This window comes from Rhinichthys klamathensis, unplaced genomic scaffold, assembly GCF_029890125.1.
Source record: "Rhinichthys klamathensis goyatoka isolate OS25496 unplaced genomic scaffold, OSU_Roscu_1.1 h1tg000463l_1, whole genome shotgun sequence".
NCBI lineage: Eukaryota > Metazoa > Chordata > Actinopteri > Cypriniformes > Leuciscidae > Rhinichthys > Rhinichthys klamathensis.
Window position 1 is genome coordinate 140271 of NW_026606952.1, and position 20259 is coordinate 160529.

General features: G+C 38.9%; 1 protein-coding gene across 1 annotated transcript in view; it reads left to right on the forward strand.

The window, feature by feature from the left end:
• The window catches only part of LOC130071863 (NACHT, LRR and PYD domains-containing protein 3-like), a 134656-nt gene that overhangs the window by 105215 nt on the left and 9182 nt on the right, over positions 1–20259 (forward strand). Inside the window, exon 9 of the mRNA XM_056236774.1 lies at positions 20147–20193. Coding sequence (XP_056092749.1) covers positions 20147–20193 — 47 coding nt within the window. The remainder of the gene's footprint in view (positions 1–20146; positions 20194–20259) is intronic.

A 20259-nucleotide genomic window follows, 5' to 3' on the forward strand; every position in this document is an offset into this window, starting at 1 on the left:
CGCGAGAGAAATACAAAAGACCGAAATGAGTGACTGTGATGCTCAATGCGTGACACTTGAGAGCTGTGATATAGCTAATGGCAACAATGTTGCAGTGTAATGTTGTTTAATGGAAACGCCGTCATTTCGCAATAGTTTTTTATCGATATTTAGAAAGAAAAAAAAACGCAAATCTGTAATGGAAACGCGACAGCATTTAACATAGACTAACTTCTCAGAGTTATAGTGTTCATTATACTAACCATTCAACTCCGGATTGATTCTGGAGGAATAAGCACCGGCAACAATCCGTCCTCCAACGCAAGCTCATGTTTTGATTCAGATCGTGCTCGAAGAGGAGGGGCTATTCGCGTCTCCGTTGTCAGTTTGTGAGAGTGGGGAGGGAGGGAGGGAGCAAGCTGCGCACAGCTCTACAATAAAATAAAATTTTACCCATATTAAATAGTTTAAAAATCTGAAAATCAATCCGTGGCGGTCAGCGTTGATATTGTGGCGGGCCGCCACAAATTAATGAATGTATGGGAAACCCTGGTGCAGCGATTTGTACAAATAGAGAGTCTGTAGGCCTACTACTGTATACGTGTTGTAGCCATTAAATAAGCGCATTTAGTTTCATATTTGTTCAAATCTTATAATGTTTTTTTCCCCATGTTGATTATGAAACGTGAAACAGCATGAGTAGGAGTAGGATATCGGGAGACATGAAGTGGGTCAGACATGATTTTGACTCATTAGCCTACGTTGTGTTTTGTAGAAAGTCTTTCTTTAAAGTGAATTTCGTTTTTGTATAAATTGTATCTTAATAAAAAAATTTTTTTTTTAAATAAGCCAATTGCCTGGATTTAATAAATAAGCAAATATAGCAGACAATGTAATCATGACATGGAGGCGCCGGCGCGATCACTTATAGTGCACGTGAACTTGAGCGCATCTCATCATAAATTAACCGAAATATGCCTCACAGACATGAGAAATATAGAAAGCTTGCAACTAAATCTTTACACGAAACTATTCCAAACGAAAAGAAATAGGCTACTCTCTGATTATGTTGCACACGCGCATATTATGTTGAAATAACATTATAAATAATAAATCTTTAAATATATTTGATTGAATGCTGAATGGTGTGCTTATTCAATTTAGTAAAATTAAAACTTTAGTTGTGATAATTAAAATGATTGAATATTAAATATTGAAGTTTAGCTCATTTAATAATAGTATTTATATACAATAGGCTATATAATTGTGCAGCTCCCCCTGTCAATGATCTAGCACCCCCTCAGCACCTGCGTTAAACACTTAATGTAGAGAGTATCTAATATAATTAATTAAATCCTTGAACTTCACTGTCTCAAGTTGTGTGGGGGGAAAAGCCTGGTTAGCAACTTCTTTGTCTTTTTACCTAATTATTTCAACCTAAAAATGACCTCTGCACTGGACTAAATATATGTATAATATATGACTACTGAGTGGCTTTCACCCCAAAATGGCGGAAGCGCTGCGCTGCTGCTGGCGCTGGTGTTGCAAAGGAACGTTCTATTGGCTTTCACTTCTTGTAAATATACATTCTTTGGTGATCCTGAGTGATCCTGGATGATCCTGAGTGATCCTGAATGATCCTGGATGATCCTGAGTGATCCTGGATGATCCTGGATGATCCTGAGTGATCCTGGATGATCCTGAGTGATCCTGGATGATCCTGAGTGATCCTGGATGATCCTGGATGATCCTGAATGATCCTGAATGATCCTGGGTGATCCTGAGGGATCCTGAATGATCCTGGATGATCCTGAGTGATTCTGAGTGATCCTGAGTGATCCTGGGTGATCCTGAATGATCCTGGGTGATCCTGAATGATCCTGGGTGATCCTGGATGATCCTGAGTGATCCTGAATGATCTGGGTGATCCTGAGTGATCCTGGATGATCCTGAGTGATCTGGATGATCCTGAGTGATCCTGGGTGATCCTGAGTGATCCTGGATGATCCTGAGTCATACTGAGTGTAAGCCTGACTAATTTGATCCAATGCCGGCATTCAAATTAGCGGTGAAGGTCTCAACGCGCGTTCCGTCTCTTCCAATGGCAGAGGGATTTATAATTAAATATAATATATTTTGTCTTATGTATTAACTCGTTTCATCTGACTCCATAGAATGAAAGTGTTTTAATGATATCTGTGCATCATTACAGTTTTTCTCAAATGCTAAAACACATTTCACAAACGTTTCCTCCATGTTCCCCAATGTCTAAACACAACACCCTTTTCTAAAGCTACATAAACACAACCACACCTTCTCACTTCAAAACTCAAACTTTCACACCAAAAGAGCAGCTCGAAGCTTTCAAAAATGTAAACACTATACACATCATTACACACTACAGCAAAACAATTGAAAACACAATGCTCAATTTGTGAGAAGGTTCTTTGTTTCATAACTGCCAATGCATATTTTTAGAAACTTTACAGTAATGGATCTTCTTAGATCTCTGCAGAGGATTAGGCATTTAGATTTGTGAGTTTCATATGAAGAGTATAAATTCTGCATGTACACTACTGTAACACAACTCAATGCAAAAACAGAATCTATTGCACACAACAGTACTCTTGAAAACATGATCAGGGTGTGAAGTTTTTTATTTACTTTATTCACACCACACACACACCACAATCACTGTGCGGCATCGGGCCACATCACAGGCTATATTGTCTCTTGCCAGGCACCGTGGGAAAAACGCCCTGGAATGGCGAATCCATCCTTCGAAGGCCTCCACTGGGATGTCAACACAGGCCAGCTCCATTGCCCTTAGGAGGTTCTCTCTAGTGTATGGTTGTCTGTCATAAACCTTCCATCTCCACGATGAGAAGAACTCCTCTATAGGGTTCAGGAAAGGGGAGTAGGGTGGCAGACAGACGTTTAAAAAGTGGTTACTGTTGGTGGTGAACCACTCTCTGATTTGGTTTGTTCTGTGAAAGCGTACATTGTCCCAAATGATCACATAAATGCTCCTCTAGGAAGGTGAGGAGACGTTGGGTGTTGTAAGACCCAAGGACAGCATGCCGGTGGACAAGCCCCTCCAAACCCATGGCCGCACAAAGAGTAATATTACCCCCCCCCGTTGGCCAGGAACCTCAGTGATGGCTCTTTGGCCAATGATGTTACGGCCTCTTTGCCTTCGTTTCTGCAGGTTGAAGCCAGCCTAATCCAGGAAGAGGTACTCATGAGGTCTAGCCATCGCGTCCAACTGTAATATCCTCTGTGAAAATGTGAAAGTGCACAGGTGTTCAGAACAACAGTCAATCAGGTAGCACAGTATTGTCCAGAAGTACTGTAGGCCACTGAGCAACACAGTATGTCCACTAACTGTACTGTGAACATGGATGTATACTTACTTGCACATACTTGTAACGTAGGTCTTTGTGTCGCGCAGAGTTGCGCTCAAAGGGAACCCTATAGACCTGTTTCATCCGCATCTTTTGGCGCCGGAGAACTCGGTCTATTGTGGCCAAGCTGACATCATCAATGCTCTCAAAGTTGACATTATCGGCAATGACTTTGTCTCTGATCTCCCGGAGTCTAATGAGGTTGTTCTCACGAACCATATCCACAATGAGGGTTTCTTGTGCCACTGTAAATATGGCAACCCTCCCACCTCTATGTGGCATTCTTTCAACTCTAAAGAAAGAAACATGTGTTGACAATACCTGTTGTGTTGTCTGAATGCCCTGATAATGGTGGCCACGGTGAACCTACTCAGGTTTGGACGGACTCTTAGTCCTGCTTCAGCCATTGTCATGCCATGGACAATGACATGGTCAATGACTGTTGCTCGCATCTCGTCCGTAATGATGGTGCGAGGTTGTCTTGCTCTCCCTCCTGGACCTTCTCCTCTTCCTCGTTGGCCTGCTCCTCTTCTTCCATGGCCAGCTCTTCTCCCTCCTCTGACTCGAATTCCTCTTCCCCTGACTCTGCCTTCATCCATTGTGTTTGTTTGTAATCTTCAGCAAACTGTGCACTCTGAACTTGCTTTTATACATGTGGTCACAGCATTAGCAACAAGTGTCTTCAATTTTGAGTCGTTGTGTGTAATGAATGACGCCAGGTGTGTTCATTGTGTTCAAATATTGCTGACTGTGGCAAGCATTTTGCATCACATGAGCTTTCATTTGAGAATATGAGCAGAGTTCTTTTGCAACTTGTGTTTTAGCAAGGAAAAATGTGTTAAGATTTATGAGAACGGAGGATTGTGTTTTGTGAATTGTGTCTTCATGTGAAATGTGTTTATGATATTGGAAAATGATGGCTAGATTTAGTAAATGTGTTTAGACAACTGGTCATTTGATTTAGAGGATTGGCTTTTGTGTTTTAGCATTTGAGAAAAACTGTAAATATACGTTAATGTTTGACTATTCCTTTTAACTCCAATGAAAATAAAGTCAAAGTCTGTTAGAATAATCAAATATAACAATTTATTATGTCAGGTAAATGTATTTTAACAATTCCATAATCAATTGAAAGATAATCAATGCAAATCATCAAATGTTTTAGGATTAGAGAAATAGATGCAAACCCAACATGAACTACATGAGCTAAACCTCACGGGCTATCTGAAATACAGAAAAAAGCCACGACTCCTTGCTGCATTCCATTAAATAGCCAGAACTTCTTTTCAATGGTAATTTGCATTCAGGTTACACCTTATATTGGGGGTAGGGGAGAAAGGCCATTTGTCCACCTTTCTTTGTGTGCCAGTTTCTCTAAACTCTTAAAAACCTTATTTCCTTTTGTTTTACTTATTTGGAAATGAGACATATGTATCACTTACCCTGCGACAGTTTAAATGATACTAAACACAATACTCAATGATAATCATTCACATTAAACCATATATATATTCTTATGTGAGTTTTAGCTGTTAACTGGGTGAGAGAACAAAATGCAGACGAGGTGAGACCTTTGTCTCCGGGGAAGAGGGGGGAAGCCAAATGTTAATTTGCCAAGGTCCTTTGTCTCAATAGACCATGTGGTCAGATATTGTCTCTTCAACAAGTTTTGTGGTCAGATATTTTCTCTTCAACAAGTTTTACGGTCTTACAGATTTCCCTCCTTGACCCCGTGGGTCAAATTCAAATGAAAACTTACGGGGTCACGCGGTAAGACGTTTGTTGTAATCCTTGAGATGTAACTCAAAATTGTCTTTGCAATGTCAGCATCTGTAGAAGCTCAGAGGGCTGTGTTCACCTACAAAACACCTGTTCTCACCAGGTGTATGTAGCATGAGTCCAGCAGGTGGATGAAGCGTTCAGGCTTTCTTCCTTTGATGTAGGCAAAGTTCATATAGTCAATCTGGACCTTTTGACTTGTTCAGTTGACGTGTCATTCCTTCATGGAGAAACTTCCGCTTCCCTGGCACCTTCCCCATGATGATAATCTGTCCCTTCTTGACCAATCCTGTCACCTCCCAACGGTGCGGCTGTCTGGACAGACCTCAGTGGATGAAGGTGTTCTCCTTGGCTTCACACTGCCTTGTGTGAGACACCTGAAAAGCATCTTAAATGTCCGCTTCACGATTGAACACATATGAACTTGAACTCGCCAAGAAATCCATAGAAACGCATAATGCAACAAAACAGAATCATGTCATATTCAATGTAAAATACCAGGTTCTTGTCAGCAGGTGTGAATGGTACATCTGTCTCATATGTTTTTCATGGTCCCGAATGGTAAGTTTGTCTCATATTAAATATCCAATTCTTAAATATATATATATTTTTTGGTCTGAATTATACAAAGGAAATGCAGCAAGAGGTCAGTGTAATCAAAGCAATCAAATAAATGGTATGCATCAATACGTCTTGTAATAACAATAATAATATTCAAAAATAAAAAAAATATGAAGAATCACTGTTTGTTCAGGAATCTTCCAATGTAAGCCACTTATGCAATCTAAGAAGTGACTTGGAACATGAATGGAGATTGTTCATTCCTTGTAACAGGTGTGAGATTGTGTGTTTGTGTGAGGGTGTGTGTGTGTGTGTGTGTGTGTGTGTGCGTCTGTGTGTGAGTGTGATAGTTTGTGTGAGAGAAAGAGAGGGAGAGAGAGTGTGTGTGTGTGTGTGTTGTTGTTGGCTAAGTCACAGTCAATGACAGGGTTGAATTGTAAATTCTGTAATTGTTTGAAGTGCTCACACTTCAGATCTATTTGTTATGATGTTTCTGTTATTAGTGGTTGTTGAGAAATCAGGGGCCCTCTGACCTTCCAACCACCCTAATAACAATCAGAAGTTTAAACATTCTTAAATTTAATAGCAGGTCTGCCTCTGCTTTAATTTTGTTTTTGCATCATTGGTTTGTGACTGTAGCCATTCATATGTATATTACAGTGTTTTCCCATGAGTTGGCAGAGTGTTGTGAATAGCGTATGCTATGTGTGTCTCGGTCATCATGGGATCAGCTTTACCATCCTATGTGTGTGAAGCTATCTGGATCTGTTAGTGTGAAGATGCACAATAGATCTTTAGTGAAGTGACACTTTTGGACTCTATGTCATCTTTATCTTCTCATGATGTGTAGGGTTCAGTCTGAATAGACTTGGATCTATTCCAGGTGATGATGCTGTGAGGGTGTAGTGATGGAGGAGTGTGTTCAGTGTTAATAGGAGATGGGTGGAATCTACTCTATAACAATTGTGTTGCAAATTTTAGTTCCAGTTCTAAACTGGGAGGCCATGCTAATGTAGTGATGTGCTATTGTGAGATGTAAATGGCCTTTGAAGTGTCTTTTCACCCATCTCCCGAATCTCAGGTTATGTTCTAACAATCGTGAGGTCCGGCCGTCCTGGCATCCGTCCCCTGAGGAATTGCAGAAGTAAACCTGACAGAAACAAATGCAGAGAGAACCACAGTTAATTCTGATGTTTTCAACAGTTTCAAATTCAGACATGTGGAATTCTTTTGCTTGCTCCATTATCATGTCCATTGCAATTTTAATTCCAGCTGTCACATGAAACCGAGTTTCATTGACCAGGTCTGAATTATTGCTGTTGTTTCAGTGCAGTGTGCGACACCTAAAAGCTGCTCTTGTAGTCGAGCCTTCACAGTCTGCTGTGTCACAGCATTAGAGATCCCAGTTTTCGGGTTTTACGTCAAGTTGCTTTCATTACAGCCAGATCTGTGGGCATGAATTATTTCATGGTGTCGTTCACACATTTGGTTAGTGCAGATCTCTAGTTACCTGCAAAAGGCTGTGGTCTGTCTGATGTTTAGTTCACACCCTCCTTCTAAATTTGGTTCCTTGATCAGTTGGCTATTACCTGTGCCACACTTCTGGGAGTGTTTTTTTTAAACCTGTTAACCTTCACCAGTGCGTGGGCGCTCTGAAGCGTTTTTTTTTTAAATAGTTCAAAGTTACTATCATATTTAATGTTATTAACTTGACAAACTATACATCATTAAAACGATATAAGACTCAAGTTTCAGTATTTGACCACTATTGTATTCTGAGAAACTTATAGTGACAGTTATGTCTTAATTTGTGTCAGGAGTTATGAAATTAAAAAATGAGTCGTTACCTTTAATATGAATTATGAGCGTCAGCTGCTCTCATTCAGAAAAAAACTCCCGTGCGATCGTTAAGACAGCGATTCACAAAACAACGTCCCTCAGGGCTTTTAGCTCAAACATGTGCAGATTTGGAGAAATATTGATAGATTATCATAGGTTTACATCAGATTTCTATAGACAGGAATAATATTTATTGAATTTATACCCAAATGCGTCGATGTAATCATTTTGAGCGCTGTATACTCTGATTTACTGTGTTATCCATTCATACTGAAGTCTGAGGGCGCTGTTTGCACAGTAAAGTCCATATATGGATCACATGAAGAAGAGCCATAATCATGTGACATTCAGGAAGTCCTGATACATAAACAAAGCTATCCGAGATCGCTGTAAAGTGCAGATAAAGATGTTTTGAAGACAATAAACATGATTGCAATGATATTTGATTTACCTGTGTTCTTCGAGTCATGTCAGGTATTTTCATAATAATAGATTATATGTATAATGTAATGCTAATCGAGATAGACTTTCAAATTGTGCAGAATACAATAAAATAATATATTTTCTATCTGATTTTTTTATCTGAAGCCAAATCAGATTACAGAAAGTTATTTAAAACACTCGACTTGCGCTATAAAGTAAGTTTAGAGCACAAACATAGTTTTATTCTCATAAATTGTCGTGTATTGATGGTGTGCTAAGCTAACATGCTAGCTAGTACTGAGCACCTGCTACCTAACTTCGGTGTAATTTTTATGATTTTTTTTTCTAAATAAGAATGCTTACTGAAATGTTTCGTTTTTCAAAAAGGGCATTTGATACAGTTTCACTGTGAAGTGAGAACTTTTATAAAAGAAATGAGGGATTGAAACATTGTGAATTGCTAGTCGTTAGTGATTATAATGCAGACAAAAGAAAAGCATATTTAGAGCAATAATCAGGGTGGAGAGGTGTGAATATGTGCAGGGGAGACTGAGACTGAATGGGGCTCGTTTTTGCATCACAAAACAATAGAGGCAATAGACTGAATAGATGCTTATAAGATGACAATAAACCCCAGTCTAATCAAAATAAAGTCATATGACATGATCTTGAAAAACATTGAACTAAATACAGAGTTTTAGACTTATCATCTTCAGATTTTAAATATAACATGGCCAGACATGTGGCTTTAGCTGCAGTGCATTTCTAGATTGCTACAATGCCAACTTCAATTTTATTTTCATGAATATGTTTCATAAAAATAAATGTATAATAACTTTACAAAACTTTGAAGCTATTTATAACTATTTTTTTCATTATGACAATAATTAATTCTACCTTTACAATAAACTTCCAGGTGTCAGCTTTCAAATGAGATCTTACTTGTGCTTTTAGTACAAAGGGTTCATGAACTGTATCTGTTTCAGTTTGGGAATGCCATATCTGGGGATTTTTCAAAAATGGGGTTGCAGGTTAACAGGTCAAAGGCAAAAATTAATAAAACACACCTCCGCCCTTTTGGCACTGGATAGCAGGTCAACGAAATCGAACTGTAAGGATTAATGTCACACTTCTCCAATTAATGCCTGCTTGGCGATTACAATATAATGTATATTAGAATTTAAGAATATAAATGAAATTATATTGTTTCTGGTCTCTGACGAGTCTCTGCTTGTTCTCGTCTCAATACATTTGAGGGAAAAATGTGACAGATTCAATGAATTTAGATGTTAAACTATTGAGCCATTTGCTATTGGGCTGTTACCCGACTAGCAAATGACGCTAATAGCTGAAGGCCTTGAGTGACCAAAGTTGATAGCTCAGTGAGGGTTTTAGATGCATTTGAGCTTTGGTCACTTGCAGAGCGCTGGTTTGTGTCATCAGAGTGTGGCTGTCTGCGTTTTTTGAAATAGGGTGGAGGTCTGCCTCTGCCCAATGACCAGCACTTCTCCTCTGTATGGCCTGTTTTGTGACAGGAATTACAGAGTCTGCTCAGTTTTTCACCGTGTGGCTTTCTGAATTCTCCTGCAAATGGAGGATTTTCATGACATTCTAACACAGCTACCTCACCATGCATCTGTTTTCGTGACTCAATTCTTGTTGCCCAGCTAACAATACCTTCGAATGTATTTTTTGCTGGAGAAGCACCATACATGAGCGATTGTTGTACACGCGGTCCTGCATTTGTAAGTAGTAAGTCAAGGAGAGTTACATTGTTGTGGTTAACACCTTCAATTCCAGAATACTCCTCAAACAGTTCAAACATTTTTTCTGCATATGTCTCGAACGATTCTTCAGTATTCTGTTTCCGATTGAAAATCAATTCCCATCCAACAGGACTACAACCGCGCAGATCACGAAGACATCGTTTTAGTCTATTAAAGATTTCACCCTCAGGCTCATCTTGATACACTGACTGCACAATGTTGCCTGTCATCAACGCCTGTGGTATCTTATAGTTCAGAACCTCTGGAATTGAGCTGATAACAATTTGCCAAATATCTTTTGGTTCAAGCTGAAATGCATGTTTTAGACTAACAATGCGTCTCCACCATGGTTCGAATGGCTCTTTTAAGGGCAATGGTCCGATCTCTGCTTTAAACAAGCTACATTCAGTTACCGTTAGAGGACGCCGAATGGTTGACTCTGTGCCATTTGGGTGCCGTATCACCTTACAGGCTGAAACAGGCACTCTGTTCAAAACTCTATCACATGCTTCACCTGTCTGAAAAGATACAGGATTGTTAGGGCAGGCGGGCTCATTTAAGAAGTGCACATTTTTAGTCCCATCGCTGTTGAGCTTTTTGGGAGACATGGACTTTTTAGCATTTAGTTGAGCCTTAAGATCTGCGATGGTGTATTTGTGATTTTTACACTTTTCAGTCAGGGCTAACTGCTCAGCTAGTAATTTATCTAGCTGTGTTTGAAGATCTTGAATCTTTGCCTCAGACATTTTTGCCTCTGCATTTTTAGAATGCACTTCTTCACATTTAACATCCATAAGCGAAGATAGAAATGTTGTTGACTTATCTAGCCGTTTATAACTTATGAAGTTTAAAGCCTCAATTATTTCACCATGTTTTGATTTCTTCTGTTTACTACCCACGGTTTTCCACCAAGTGACAATTTCATTGTCAATAGCGTCCACGTTAAGACCTTTTTTACTGAGTTTGTACAGTGTAGGCTCGACCTTTTCGGCCCACAATGTAAACAGGGCAGGATCATTATACATGTTCCAATTTATATTTGGGGAAATTTCGTTCCCTGAAGCTTTGAATATGAAAAGGCTTTCTGGCTCAGGGCTGATAAGGTGTACATTCGCTGTTTATCTTTTCTGTTTGCTAGGTTTCAAATACCTTTTCTTCTCATTTAGTCTTTTTAAATGGCCATTTTAACGTTTGATTATTCTTTTGAACTCTTAATTTTAGTTTTATCTGTTTAGATCAGGGAATCTATATCGCTCAGCGTTCCTTCTCCCAAGGCCGCACGGCACACTCCCGTCAGTTCCAATAACCAATTCAGAGGTAATTTTGGCTAAATATCTGGGATCTGCCGTAATTCACACGTACACAATCGAAGACATATTCATAGCCCCCTTGAATGCCACCTCAGGAACTTAATTCAATAATTTACTTTAGCACTTATCTAAAGTAACATTAAATTAGGACAGAGGTATTTAGACGTACCCAAATCTAGGTTGCAGCATTAGCTGATTCTAGACGGAAACTACCCGTCTCCTCATTCAAGTACACTTAAAATGGTATCGGATATTAGCCGTCGCTAATCTGACGCGAAAGATGTGGAAATATACGAATCCAATAATCTATGGAAAAAACAGTCTTTCAGAGTCATTCAGAATTAATTCAAACGTAACCATTTACAAATTTGGTATGCGAAACAGCTCCCATAGAGTGGAGAGGTAAAGTCTACGTTCTCTAAAGCTTTGAATATGAAAAGGTTTTTTGTTTCAGGATTAATGAGATGCGCGTTCGTGGTTTCTGACTCTAAAAATTCATTGTGAATCACATTATAACCACATTCAGCATAGAGACACACGCGTTTAATTCAGTTCACACAGGATACGCGGCCTAGAATACAACATCAACAGCCTTTACCTAAGTGTTCCAAATACACAAACAGTAAAGCAATCCTGTGTTTAAAGAATAAACTTACAATTAGCCTATGTGCACATATAGTAGCACAAAACAACTATAAAGTGTGTTCTATGAGTGCATTACAATGTTTAAAACACAACTCCAAATTTGAAAATACAAATTATTGCATTATTGCTTTTTAATCCCATCTGTGTTAAAGTGGAAGCTTTCAAATGCAATATAGAGTTTGTCAAGATTTGTTTAGGTTTAGAATATTATTCAATGTGGCTTTTGTGCCCACCGGTGGGCCGGTCACGCAAAGGGTTAAGCATTTCTGAATGCAGCATGGCATTTAGCATTTAGCATTAGCTTTGTTTAAGTAGCATGGGCAATACCGTACTAGCATTTAGCTTAGTCTCCTTTTGGAGGCAGCATGGAAAATAGCATTTAGCTTAGCCATGAGATCCGCTTTTAGCCTGTAAACCATATCATCCTGTTTTCCCAAATTTAGCTTTTTATAAACAATGCATCGATCTGCCTTTGTATTTGTAAAATCACGTGTTCTCCGATTTCTCCGTTTACAAACTTAGATTTTCCTTTCTGTTGTTTGCCGATTCTCTTCATGTGTTGCTAGTTCGTTTCAACAAAGCCAATACCACAATGGCGACAAACATGCGGCTGATTTGAAAACTTTTAGGCTGTTTTACAGCTCCTCATCAAGTAACGTTACACGAAAAACATTTGGAAGATGTTATTCCGATTTTAGGTTTCGTTTTTTGTTGCTTAGGGAAACAAGGATATCTTTAATCTATTAACAAGGGTTTTCATTCTTCATCTGCGCTGTCGCTTATCACGTCCTCACGTATTTCAGTTCTGGACTAAACAAAGGGCTTTCCTATAGCTAACGTTACCCATAACAATGCAAACAACATTTTCTCAACACTTCTCAAGAGGGAAGAAAAAAATGACTTACCACAGCGGCAGAAGAAAGTGAAGATGTTCAAACCTCATGCTGATTTTAAAATCCCCATACTTTGCTGGAAAAGACGTTGCTCGCGAATTCATCTGTTGCGATCACGTCTTGGGGGTCGCCAATTTGTAAGCCTGACTAATTTGATCCCATGCCGGCATTCAAATTAGCGGTGAAGGTCTCAACGCGCGTTCCGTCTCTTCCAATGGCAGAGGGATTTATAATTAAATATAATATATTTTGTCTTATGTATTAACTCGTTTCATCTGACTCCATAGAATGAAAGTGTTTTAATGATATCTGTGCATCATTAAATATACGTTAATGTTTGACAATTCCTTTTAACTCCAATGAAAATAAAGTCAAAGTCTGTTAGAATAATCAAATATAACAATTTATTATGTCAGGTAAATGTATTTTAACAATTCCATAATCAATTGAAAGATAATCAATGCAAATCATCAAATGTTTTAGGATTAGAGAAATAGATGCAAACCCAACATGAACTACATGAGCTAAACCTCACGGGCTATCTGAAATACAAAAAAAGGCCACGACTCCTTGCTGCATTCCATTAAATAGCCAGAACTTCTTTTCAATGGTAATTTGCATTCAGGTTACACCTTATATTGGGGGTAGGGGAGAAAGGCCATTTGTCCACCTTTCTTTGTGTGCCAGTTTCTCTAAACTCTTAAAAACCTTATTTCCTTTTGTTTTACTTATTTGGAAATGAGACATATGTATCACTTACCCTGCGACAGTTTAAATGATACTAAACACAATACTCAATGATAATCATTCACATTAAACCATATATATATTCTTATGTGAGTTTTAGCTGTTAACTGGGTGAGAGAACAAAATGCAGACGAGGTGAGACCTTTGTCTCCGGGGAAGAGGGGGGAAGCCAAATGTTAATTTGCCAAGGTCCTTTGTCTCAATAGACCATGTGGTCAGATATTGTCTCTTCAACAAGTTTTGTGGTCAGATATTTTCTCTTCAACAAGTTTTACGGTCTTACATGAGTGATCCTGGATGATCCTGAGGGATCCTGAATTATCCTGGATGATCCTGAGTGATTCTGGGTGATCCTGAGTGATCCTGGATGATCCTGAGTGATCCTGAGTGATCCTGGATGATCCTGGATGATCCTGAGTGATCCTGGATGATCCTGAATGATCCTGAATGATCCTGGATGATCCTGAGTGATTCTGGGTGATCCTGAATGATCCTGGGTGATCCTGAATGATCATGGGTGATCCTGGATGATCCTGAGTGATCCTGGGTGATCCTGGGTGATCCTGGATGATCCTGAGTGATCCTGGATGATCCTGAGTGATCCTGGATGATCCTGAATGATCCTGAGTGATTATGAGTGATCCTGGATGATCCTGAGTGATCCTGGATGATCCTGAATGATCCTGAGTGATCCTGGGTGATCCTGGATGATCCTGGGTGATCCTGAGTGATCCTGGGTGATCCTGAATGATCCTGGATGATCCTGAGTGATCCTGGATGATCCTGGGTGATCCTGAGTGATCCTGGATTGATGATGTTACTGCGCCGAGTCAAAGTGCTCCCAAGTGCTATTCTGCCATATTTAGCGCTCTCTCTCACACACACAAGTTTATTAGTTTGTCTGATTATTTTCAACGGTTTAGTCAGAAACACAGGGATAGGACGAGTGTGAAACCAGTCAGAAAGGCTGAACCCAAATGCAGGAAAACCAGAGGACAGTTCTGGGGAAATGTGTTCAATTCTATAATTTGATGAAAAGGCAAGTCCAAACTTTCACAGGAAAAAACAGTCAACTCCAAACACTTCCAAAAAGTTTGACAAAAGTAAATCCAGAAGGTGTACAACTATGTTCTGAGGAGTCAATACCAAAGAGGAATAGTTCCAGAAGGTGAATCAGAATTATAGCGCTCCTATTCCAATGTTGCTCGGTCTGTTTTCCGCGCATGCGCGCTAGGGCTGGGAATCACTGGGTACTTCACGATACGATACGATATGCGATACATTGTTCACGATACCGATAATATCACGATATGGCGATACTGCGATAATCGACATATTATCAGTAATAACTCACAATATATCATGTTTTAAGAAATACATTTTTTTTTTAATTAGGAAAATTAATCTCCATTTATTTTTTGGGATGAAACACAATAACAAAAACAACTTGTGTCTTATCAGTTGCAACAAAACAGTCACAGACACTATTTTAGTGTAACATTGCTGCAATCAGTAGTAATAAAAATGTTTACGCCGGGGTGTGTCGGCTTCGAGCCAGCACCAACCACGGCTTTCTCACAGAGCTCCGGGTGATGCCGCGTGAGGTGTCTGTACATGTGGTCGTGTTTCCCGTTTTGCGGACTTTTGCAAAGCCAGACATCCCAAGTCTCCCGGAAGTTCCGGGAGTCTCCCGCATAATGATAGCGTCTCCCTGATGCCCGCAAATTAGTTCAAATCTCCCGGAATCTAGAGCGCGCATGCGAGACAGAACAGCCTACTGCGCGCATAACATACATAGCACGGCAGAGAGGGAGAGAGCGAGAGACTTTGCGTGTGTGCCTCATGAAAGCTAGTCAAATCCAGTCAACTCGGATAATGAATAGAGCGTTTTATAACGGCTTTTAAGATCGATACTTGGCAAGAGGGCATCGAGAATCGATCGCGGGAGTAAATATCGTGAGATATCGCCATATCGATATTTTGGCGCACCCCTAATGCGCGCGGCGGCGCTCGTTCATGGAAATCTGTCAAGTTTAGCGGAGATTCACTCCTGACAGCAAAATGACACATTTGCACGAGTGAACATTTGAAATGGAGAATATAACAGTGAAGTGTAAGTTCTGCGCTGTGGAAAGCACTACATCTCACACACATTAACAGCGCCAGTATCTATCCGTCAGTTAGCACACACACACACTGTGATGGATTTTCACGATTAATACCGTTCCTAATTATAAAATATCCCGTCCTTGATATTAATATAATCTCGCGGTAACTAAAGAGCCTATCCTTTAGTCGTGTCCTCAAGAGTTAGGTGATCAGTCTATATAAATTCGTATTCTATTATAGAAATAATAGATTTCCCCTTTATATTATAAGTCTCCCTTTTGTGGTACTCTTCAACCTTGTTTACATCATAACAATTAGTCATACGTATATCCTTATACATATACAATTATTATATGCTGCCTCTTTGGCTAGGCTATTTTGATCAATCAAATCTCATATGGGTTAGTCTTATCTCAAAATAATTCTCAACCTCTGATCGTTCTCTTCAGGGAGGGTCCTCCAGGCCCAATTAGAAGAGTGTGACTAACACTGAATAATCCAAGGTCCAGTCAGATGATTATAATAAATGTTACAAAATTTATTTCAATAATCAAATGAAAATGAATACTTGTTACAGATAATAAATTAGTATTAACTAACAGATGGATACTAGCTAAGCTTGATGCTTCTTGCGCCTGACAACTGCTGGCGTGTCAAAGTGGTGGTTGCAAGGAAGAGCAAAGATCTCTTCTTCGTCCCCTTCTTTTATACAGTTCATATTTGCAGAATTAACACATACGTAAAAAGCATCGCAATTGCTTAGAAGCAGCTCATATTTTCCTTTTAAGGCCACACATGCAAGAGTTTCACTGTAGGTTAAAGACAACTCATGCTTCCTTTATGCTTGCAGAAATCATATCTATTCAGAGATGGTTATCACTTCTTACCTAACACATCAAATTTCTTCAAATCAACTGACGGTTATAACCTTTTTAACCCTGATATAGAATTTCAAACACAGTATAGGTTTTTCATATATTCAGCCTGTCCATTACATCCAATAACTCAGACAGTTCCTTCAGTCGTTTCTCTTTACTTGGCATCACACATTTTTTCTTATTATGCCCTTTTCTATTTTTGCTCTTAAAAGAAGACCTAGACTTTGGTGAGGATTTCTGGGAAGCCAGGTCAATGCCATCCTCTGATGAACTTTTATCCACAACACACACACACACACACACACACACACACACACACACACACACACACACACACACACACACACACTGCTCTACATCTCACACACATTAAACAGTGGCAGTATCTGTCCGTCAGTCAGCACACACACACACACACACACACACACACACACACACACTGTCCGTCAGTCAGCACATGTCAGGGTTCCAGACTGCGACCAAATTGGTCGCATATGCGACCATTTTTTGAGAATGTGCGAGTTAAAATGTTATGTGGTCGCATATGTGCGAGTGGACGCTTGAGCAACAGAACGCCGTTGTATCAGCTGCTGCAGTCCGTAACTTATGTTCAAAATGAACGAGTAGGCTACATCATGAATCCATTTTCCAAACCGTGTTTTTGACTTATTCTGAATCACTACGGTACGCCTATAATAAGTGTTTATATTCGGACTATTTTATCCCGGGGTCGGCTCAAGTGCGGAGTAGCCCAGTGCCTGCGTGATCGCCATAGACATTAACGGAGAGAAGTTCCGGCTACAATGTTCTTCCGCAAGACACGTGCAGTTTATTTATTGACGAACGTAGACGTCACGCGCATTGCACACTGATGGTGAAACGCGCCAATTACGAATTCACGGATTAAGGCATATAAAAATGATAAAAATGGTCTCACGAAACACAGAGCCCCTTCCTCCTACGTCTTTTCAGCGGTTATATTTTCCTCTGTCGAAAGATTACTCTCATGATCGCTCGACAGAGGAAAAGGAAATTATTATAAAATGCAGAAGGTAAGGAGTGTGAGATTTCTGCTTTTTGTTACAACTATAAACTTTGATAACGAAAAATCTGTATCAGTTTATTATAATACTCTAATCTTTTAAAAATGTAATGCATACATATGAATGTTTAATGATTTTAAAAGATAGAAAGATGATAATAGACAGATAGATAGATAGATAGATAGATAGATAGATAGATAGATAGATAGATAGATAGATAGATAGATAGATAGATAGATAGAATATGATTCAAATGTAAATAGATAGATTGTATATAATTCAAATGTAAAATGCTTAAAATTACAGATTAAAATTACTGTCCAAAATCCATGAAAATCCTGAAATTTGGCAATGATAATTAATATATTACAGGTATTTCTGCTGCAACCCAGAAAGCCTTTGCTAGCCTTGGTCCATTAAAACCACTATTCATCAGCATGCATTGATTAATCCCATGGCATGTAGCAAAAAAAAAAAAAGGTGCGACCAAATCATATTCTGGTGCGACCAACTTAGAAAGTTGGTAGCACCAGTGCAACCAGTGGAAAAGTTAGTCTGGAGCCCTGCATGTGTGTGTCAGAGCATCTGCTGTTTTAATATAAAGCTCGTCTCATGCTTATGATGAACTGGATAATGCACTTTCCCCGCACAGATCACTGCTTTATTTCACAGATGAGCTCATATCAAACTACTGTAGGCTATACTGATAAACAATAGTTGTCTCATTCCATATTGTTTGTTAAAAACATATCGATATATCGTACACACTCAATATGGCCCTAGTGTCACACACACACATACTCACTCTCTCTCTCTCTCTCTCTCTTTCTCACACACACACACACACACACACCTAAAAGACGCGGGTACTCAGAGAAGTGTGACTTAAACACACACACACACACACACACACACACCTAAAAGACGCGGGTACTCAGAGAAGTGTGACTTAAACACACACACACACACAGGGAACAAGGAACAGGATCAACAATATGACATGATGACAGAGACACAATGGCGCCTCTAGTGGACAGAAATAACTCTATAACCCTATAACCCTGACACACTTCTGTTCTAAAACACTGTCAAATATGAAATGTTTAGTTCACTTACACTACCAGTCTAAAGTTATGGATTGGTAAGATTATTAATGTTTTTTAAAAGAAGTCTCTTCTGCTCACCAAGGCTGCATTTATTTGATTAAAAGAAAAAAAAGAAAAAAACAGTAATATTGGTAATATTAATGCTGAATGATGTAATGTTAATGAGAGTAATGATGCTGGAAATACAGCTATACAATTTTTCTCAGTCGCTTTGGTGCATTCCTCATTCCTCAAAAGCAAGTATTCATGTCAATGAAAGTATCAGTGTCATCAAGATGAAAAGTCCTGACACCACTGTTTATGAACAAGATAGTCAAATGGCTTTGTCATGTTTTCATTATGACAGTTTACTCAGTTACGTAATGTTTTCCAATGCAAAAAAAGTCAGATCTTGGTGACACTACCTGAAAATGCTCAAGACAGCACTATATACTATTTGCACAGCCATTTGAAAACTACAGTAAAGTTACACATTACTGTATTTAGTGAGGTAACCGAGTACAAGACACTGATGTATGTTTCACATTTTTACTGCATATGCTTTTTGCAATTCTAATTTGTTCACAGCATTGTGCAAAAGAAAAAATACACCCTTATTTACAACAAACATAAACTCCCTTTGGGTAGAGCAGTGCACAACTGTAAACAATATTGCAGTACATATTGGAACTGAACATACAACATACATAGTACTGTAAATCATCCATGCACATCCCTTCTCATCAGTGAAAGCTGAGGTTCACCTGAGAGAAATTGTTCAATTTAGGATAAAAAAAGATTAAAAAAAAAAAAAAAAAAGATTATTATTTTTTTTACAATTTGCTTGACCGATTTTGACAACTAGTTCAACATTTTTGTATGTGATGACTCAAGCAATGAAATGAGGACTATAAGTTTTATATGGAATGACTATTCAGCATTTACAAGTATAGTTAATTTTGACTGACATGACATAAGCAAATGATAATGTTATAAAACAGCAGAGAGTTGTATGAAAGCAATTGATGCGTGTCCAAAAGCATTTGCAATTTGTTTGAAGGAATGAGAAATTGCTACTATGATGTGCACAAATGACTAAATGCTGTGGAGGTTGAACTAACTGTTGTGCAAATGTAAATAGTGAAGTGAGAAATGCACCAAAGCGACTGAGAAAAACTGTAATACTATACCTAAATTATAAATTCACAATAACATTAAATAGCTATAATCTATGAATTATTCTAATGTCTAAAAGTGTAATAATTATCTGTGTGCCAAGCTCTGATAAAGTGTGAAATATTATACTAATAGATTATCCAGATAATGTCTAAAAACAACAGGCGTTTACCTTTAGAAGCGTAGATGTGTGTGTGTGTGTGTGTGTGTGTGTGTGTGTGTGTGTGTGTGTGTGTGTGTGTAGATGTGCTTTACATCAGACGCGTGTGTGTGTGCGTGTGCGTGTGTAGATGTGCTTTACATCAGACGCGCGTGTGTGTGTGTGTGTGTGTGTAGATGTGCTTTACGTCAGACGCGTGTGTGTGTGTGTGTGTGTAGATGTGCTTTACATCAGACGTGTGTGTGTGTGTGTGTGTGTGTGTGTGTGTGTGTGTGTGTGTGTGTGTGTGTGTGTGTGTGTGTTGTCTTTCCTTTAGTAAATGAATATGAATCATGTTTGTGTGTTATAGTGTGGATCATTGTGGAGAGTTCAGGATTACAGCAGGATTACACAAATGTAGGTCTACACACACACTCATTCAGTGATTTGTTGTTGATTTGTGTCATTTAGTGAAATGTTTCT